Raw genomic sequence first — 7,211 nt, 5'->3', positions numbered from 1 at the left:
TTAATCCTCTATCAGAAAAAGGCACCATGGTGGGATTTTGTTTGTGTGGGCTTTTGTTTTGGGTTTTGGTTGTGTGGGGGTTTTTTTTTTTTGGGTTTTTTTTGTTGTTTTCCCCCCCCCCCCCCCCCCCCCCCCCCAAGAAAAGCAGGTAAGGTGCAAGTACTGTCATATGACCGAAGGGTATTACCAGGTATGCAGATTACAAGAAGACTGACCATCCACCAATCTGGTTCATGCTGAGGTTGGCTATTTGGCATCTGGGAATAAAGCAATTGATGAAGCAGAAAAGTTAATACATATAATAACTACCTTCCCTAAACTTTCAGACAACTCAATGAACAGAAGAGGCTGGTCTGTCTCACATGTAAAAACTGAGGCACAGAATTCTACAATGTGCCTTTAAGCTAACAAGTCACATTTTTGCCTGTTAAGTCTTCTCTGGTTTCCAGTGACACTCTCTTGAAAATAACAGCGATAGACTCATTCTCCAGTTAAAGCCTCCATCCAGTCAATTGCATTTGCACTTGAAATCCTTACCACCACTGGGCCAGAATGTTACAAATACGTTGACACAAACCAACATCTCGCTTCTGTTGAACTTCTCTGGTATTGACATATGCAAGGCTGGGCAAAAACAAACCCAAACCTTGTTCCTCTCAAGGTGGGCACTTGAAGCTTATATGCACCAATTTTCGTCAGAAAATAAAAACCTTACATGAGGACTCAACTATACACACATTTTACACACAAGTCAAGTTATAGAAATTGACCTTTATTTAGTAATCAGTTTCTTTAACTTTTTTTTTTTTTTTTTGATACAAAGTGACATTTCCATTTTAGTACAGAAAATCCATGTCAGAACAGTACCTGTTTCGGTTGTACCACTGGAGTCTACTCTGACCTCAATCTTTAAAAAACAAACAAACAAAAAATGAGATCAACAAAAAACAACTGCTGTCCCTTACCATGAGAATTACTTTGACTAGTAATTAATGCATACCATTTCCTATTTTGTATGTTTTTATATATATAGTATTATAATAGTATGATATAATACCATATACAATACTATATATATAAAATATGTATTATAGTTCAAAATATTCTCTCTCTATAGTATATAACTAGATAAATACTATATAAAGTATTTTGAACTATAAAACAGCATCTGTCAAGCAGAACTTAAATTTAGGGCCAGATCTTTCTTTGAAGAACTGTGCAAGAAGAATCCCTTTATTTTTTTTTTCTTTTTTTTGTTTGTAATTACAAAAGCTGCAAATAGAAGCAAAACTACAGCCTGTAGTGTAAAACTAGAAACCCTACATAACGAAATGTTAGGAACAGTGACCAAAAAGCAGTTCTACTCAAATGATATTTTAAAAACAATTAAAATACAGTACCCAAGAAACATGGCACAAGAAACAGAAGAGACAGGTACAAAACCTGTGTTAGGAACACAGTCAGAAGTGCAAAAAACAAACAGGGAACCGATACAATGGAGTTTGGTACAACAGGTAAATAAGTATTGCAACCAAAACTAAACGATCACTTAATTTTTGACAGTGAAACCACTAACAATTTAGTACCTTTCTAAAGGCTTTTAATCAAAGCCCTAAAACTGTGGCTGCTCTTAAATAAAAAACATTCTATGTGAATGCTACACACAGAAGTACAAAGCTTAAGAATTACCCTGCAAAATTGCACCGACGTAAGCTTTCCATATTTACAGTATCTAAAGGTGACAGAACACAGCATGCTAGGCCTAGCTCACGACTCTTCCCCACCAGTACTCAATCCAGGCCCAACAACCAAAAATTATTATTTCTCGACACACGTTAAGCTTGGATTGTTCAGATATATTATAACGCTTAAATATTAGATTCATGCATAAACCAAGAAACAGTATCTTTGACAGACAAGCATTGACAGGATACAAAGAGTGGTCTGCCCTGTAGGAGTGTACTTCCTTCTGAGCTTACTCCCAAGACGTACCGATTCCATCCCACGTTAGTACCTGGTTGTCAAGTCAACAATGTGCTTAGAAACGGTCAAAATTTTAACTCAAGAGTCACATTGCGCGCACACTGTTCGCTCGCCTTCAGACATTTCACTCTGTTTTGGAGAGTTACCTCATTAAGTGAAAGGACACAGAGTTCAAAAAACAAAACAAAACAAAAAGACTTTCAAGTAAACAACAACAACCAAATACTTTGAAAAGGTTTTTGTAAACTTGTCATTCTACAGGGTTTTGCAGCATTGTTAAATTCATTACTTGCAGACAAGCACACGCAGGCCGCAACCTCTCGCGACCACCTGCCACGTGTACGCATACAGCGTAAGAGACAAGCTCGGTGAAGTGACCGACCTCTTCCCATGTGCCTCATCGGGTCCTTGCGTGTTCAGTGTTATCATTCCCCTTCATGAAACAGAAATCACTTACGGATATCTTTATAAAGACAGAAATGGACAGAGTCCGTCAGATAGAAAGTTAGTTGGTTATTTACATCTGCAAAGTAGTTTCACAGCAAAGTAAATCTACAGCGGGCCAGCTGGGATCCACAGGACTTTGTTTTGTTCTTGATCGACAGTTGTCATAATCTGAGTGCAAATGCTTGAAAGGGCTCCTCCCTGGACAATGCCTGGAGAAAAAGAACCCCCCCAACACACACGCACGAATGAGACTGGAACAAACAGTTATGACTAATTCAAAAGAGCAGTCTTTGCATTTTTCTGCAAAGTGTTTATCAACAGATCAGAATTAATCTCCCCAGTTCGGTATTTGCCAGATGCATGACTCCATTAAAACGAGAAAAAATAAACAGAGCGAAGAGGTCAGGCATTCAATACGCAGTTTCTTCTGCTAGCTCTTGAAACAGCCCAGGGAAGTCGCAGAACTGATGGCTATAATCAACTAAGACAACTGTTGTGTTCGAGGCCTCCATGTACTATTTTCAGAGGCATCAGGTGACAAAGTTTAAGTCTAAAGATGGTCAGAACCTGCTGGAATAAACCTTCTCTGTTCAGCATGTGGTGTTACGAGTTTTATATTTACGTATTAATATACATAGAGACTACAGCTGTAGCAACTAGACACTATTTACAAATATTAGAAGTAAATTGTGAGGCAGCTCACAGATCATTGAGCTAAATAAAACAGCGGCCATTGCTACTCTGACTCTTATAGTCAAGTATGCTCAAAGAGCAAAAGGCCTGAAAATCAATTCAGAAGATAAATGAACACCTTTCATTCTACTCTTGCTAAACATAACAGTCATAAAAATGCCAACACTGACACAGGAGAGGAAACGTATTAGCTTTAAGACTTAAAAAGCAAGAGGCTTCATGACTTGAAAAATATGTCAGCAGAACCTCTGGCCTCAGCTACCACTAACACTGGTAAAATATGGAAAGTCTTAGAAGGCTCAGTTTCCATTATTAAAAAAAGAGAATTTGAGCTCACGTAAAGCACCGCTTGACTCTGCAGTATATGGGGCAGTTAACGTCAGGTGAGTTCAGATACAGAGCGCAGTAGCCAAGGTCTATGAAAGGTGACAGGTGGCACTGAAGAAGCGATTGGGATTAAACACCGTGCTCACAACTTGGTACAGGAAACAAAGCCAATGTGAAAGAGTGATTAGTCAAAAAAAGTACATCGTCAAGTAGTCACAGAGCTCAGGTCTGAGAGAGCGTGTCACAGCTCCACGAGGAAGCCTCCATGTCCCACATGCATATCTACAGGCTTATTTTATGCACAGCATCATAACATCAACAAGCTTAAATGTCAGCGCAGCTCGAACACCAACCCCCTTCTGACTAGCAGCAGCTGGAAATGCTGATGGCAGCTGGGGTCCCCTGTGGCTGGCACTGACAGCAGGAGGTCCTGGCCACAGGGCATGCGTCAAGATGCACACAGGACTGTTCTGGACTGAGTGCTACTCGCAGTGTCAGGGTGAAACTAAAATGCACCAAATGCCTTCAGAAGGAGCAGGAGATAACATGTGGTGACACAATCTGGCCATGCACATATCAAGTGCTGAGAGGGTTTAGTAAGTACCGTATAAAAGAACATGTATGGCTATTACATACCAGGTAACTGATTTTCCTGAGAACCTGCAGCTTCTCTCAGGATGGGCTGAGACAGCGCTATACCAAACACCCCCCCTTCCCTCCCCTGCACTTGGCAGGTATGCCTCAAAATATTTCTGTGAGAATCCCATTGCTCAGAGCATGAAAAGCTGGGGATTGGCTAGTTCAGTGCTATATTTTTTTTTTCTTTGTAAGTTTTGTTGCCATTCACATCAAAATGGCTAGAATTTTATCCCCACTCTTTTGAATGTACATGGAACCGCATGGAAATATACTTTGAAATAAGCAGCGACAGTCCTCAAACACAGTTTTCTTTCTCTGGGAAAAATACTGTATTAATTACAATCCAAGATTCCTCTAATATACTTTATGATGTTAAAAAGGCCTCTGAAGCTGAATTCAATTATTCCAAATTACAACTCGTGCTCAAGAAGCCTTTGACAGCTTTTTTTTCCTTTCTTGTAAGATTTAAAGTATGTCTCATGAATCATTCATTCATTTGCACTACAAGGTTTTCTTGTTGTTGCTTTGTTTGCTTTTGGTTTCTTCAATTTTTACAATTACAAAACAACTTATATTCCTGACATGGTATAAAACCGACAACACTGTGTCAAATTATCTCAACCATACTTCCAGTACTACTGGCACGTAAAGAAACATTTTCAGAATCTCTTTAGGTCGTAAGATTCACAACACGCTAAAACAAAAGCACGTAAAAGCAAGAGATAGTACTTATGTTGTGAGATTTCCTCTCCCAGAACACCGGAGCATGAGTTTGCCAAAAGGGAAGGCAGAATGAAAAAAAAAAAAAAAAAAAAAGTGCTCTTTGAAGGAACATAAGATCTTTTGAATTACACAGTAAATGGATTAGATCGTCACTGCGTTCCTAGGGAAATGTTGATTAAATACTAACCTGTAAAGTACTTGCTATACTCTTGTTCTATTTTTTGAGCTGTCTCAAACTGTTCTTTGGAATGTTTTTGCGTAACTTTGTCCCTCAGGAAGATTGGGTCTTTTTGCTCTCTGCAAAAGAAAGAAAAAAGAAAAACCTCGTATAAGAGTAATTTTTTTTTTTAATGGTCTTGAAATGATTACCTCCAGTTGGGTGAATGTGAAAAGCTAACTAATTTGCAGGCACAACCCTGTGCATGGAGTGCCATCTACTGTGTTTCAGCAGTACCAGCATAGTCGCCAGGATCACAGCAGTCCTAACAAATTTATCTGCTATCAGACCAAGATGGTGTTCCTTTAATTTCTTAGAGTCTGGGAGGGAGTTGAGAGAGATAGAACAAAATTTTTTCCAGTACATGTGAATTGGATCATCTCATAGTACACACCACTACTCCCTACACAAAGCTGGGCTCAAGCACTCCTTAAGGGCCTGAAGCATCAAGCAAACAGAATATATTCTTATGTCATCTTATACTTCATGACACATTTTTGTTTTTCTATTATACAAGCTGTTGGAAATAAAGTAAGAAAAAATATAGATAAATACAAATTAAAAATAAAAAATATTTGAATTCCAATCAAGGCTTGTAACACTCCCCTCTATATCTGACTTGGGGTCCCCAGTAGGGGATTTGTTTTAAAAGGAAGCAGAATTTACAATCAGCTACTGAAGTCATATTAGATAGGTACTGAAACAATATAAACATAGTTTCTTATAGCAGTGAGAAAAAAAGCACAATTTTATTTTATAAATAAAAAAATAATCTCTACTACACTAACCTATCACTGCTGCACGGCACTTCAGAGAACGCCAGTAGGACCTGTGCTATATCAAAAAGCCTATTTGGAAAAACCTTTGGTGCTCATAGCAGGCAGAGACAATGTGCCACTTTATGTTGTTTTGATGACTGCTAGAAATCGTTGCTTGTCTAGTTCAATCGCTCTCTGTCACTTTCCAAAAAAAGGAAATGGCTGTAACGGTCACCATTCCATTTCCAAAGGGGCTCAAGGCATGACAATTCCATTTATCATTCAAGTGCATGATCCTACAGCGGTAACGAAATACACCATACAGCTTTTTTTCATGCTTCTACTTGAAAGTGGTGATACTTAGCTTCTTTATTTCATAGTCATCAAATTTACCCATGGATCAAGAACATAAGTCATCAGCTCTCCAAATGAAGATAGCACAAGTATAAGATCTCTCAACAAAACTCTTTGGTAATACTTATGTTGGGAGGTTCTGTCAGTTCTTGCCAAACCCATCTATGGAAATGTGTGAAGGCCTGCTCAAACATCAAGGGAGGGACCGGGGTTTGTAACTGCTGTGGTCTGTTCCTGGCTGTACCTGAGCAGGAAATTCCCATTTAGGGAAGAGCGTGGCCTGGGAAGCCCACAGCATGTACACCCCATGGCAAAAGGGGACGCCCCTTGCTGTTATCGCCGGAGAAGGAAGGCGGGAAAGCTGAGGTTACGGATCAGTTGGCACTGCATCCACACGCTTGGTCCCACTGGGAAGATGAGGAACAGCTCTTTGTCACCCCCACTTAATCCTCAATGGATCTCGCCCTTATCTGTCTGATGGTTTAATACAAGGGTGAGCAGGAAAGATGGGAGTGCCTCCGGGAGCACATTCTGTTCCGTCTACATTGTTTGATTTCTTTGAAAGATTCACTGAATTATCATGCAACCAAAATGAAGTTCCGACCATATACCTCACATCAGTTTTTATGAGGATTAATTTCCACATTTTAAAGAGATTTAAGATGACTAGGATGAAAGAAACAACAAAGATAACAAGTTTGTTTTAAGCTAAAATAAACATCCCTGAACTATACCCCTCACAGACTTACTTGATTTGTTTAGCATTTTTGTAGCGAATAAAAATTACAATAGGGTAGATATGAACACTGTGGAGCCGTTCGATGGCATGAGGAGCGATGTCAAGCAGACAATGACAATCCTAAGATCAAATGTAAATGCAAAACACTCATTCAGTTAAAAAGCACAAGCACACATGCAAACCCCCCAGTTCTTCCCTTACTTAAATCATAGCAACCCAACAGAATTTTGCTACACATTTAGCATTTTGGGGCTACTGAGCAATTTGTACCCAAAAGATTTATAACCAAAGACAGAAGATGAAAAACTGCAAGAAATTCCATTCATAGTAT

At 39.2% G+C, this 7,211-nt stretch overlaps 1 protein-coding gene across 3 annotated transcripts in view; it reads right to left on the bottom strand.

Moving 5' to 3' along the window:
- Positions 1–751: 751 nt before the first annotated feature.
- The window catches only part of DLG5 (discs large MAGUK scaffold protein 5), a 109,808-nt gene continuing 103,348 nt past the window's right edge, over positions 752–7,211 (bottom strand). For 2 of the 3 annotated variants that reach the window (XM_056351837.1, XM_056351839.1), the window contains exons 31-33: positions 6,891–7,000; positions 5,000–5,109; positions 752–2,639 (exon numbers count right to left, since the gene is read on the bottom strand). In XM_056351837.1, coding sequence (XP_056207812.1) covers positions 2,536–2,639; positions 5,000–5,109; positions 6,891–7,000 — 324 coding nt within the window. In that variant the 3' untranslated portion in view covers positions 752–2,535. The remainder of the gene's footprint in view (positions 2,640–4,999; positions 5,110–6,890; positions 7,001–7,211) is intronic. The other variant, XM_056351840.1, reaches the window with a different exon arrangement.

This window comes from Falco biarmicus, chromosome 9 (assembly GCF_023638135.1).
Source record: "Falco biarmicus isolate bFalBia1 chromosome 9, bFalBia1.pri, whole genome shotgun sequence".
NCBI lineage: Eukaryota > Metazoa > Chordata > Aves > Falconiformes > Falconidae > Falco > Falco biarmicus.
The sequence above is the reverse complement of the archived record's forward strand: the minus strand, read 5'-3'. Positions and strand labels throughout refer to the sequence as shown.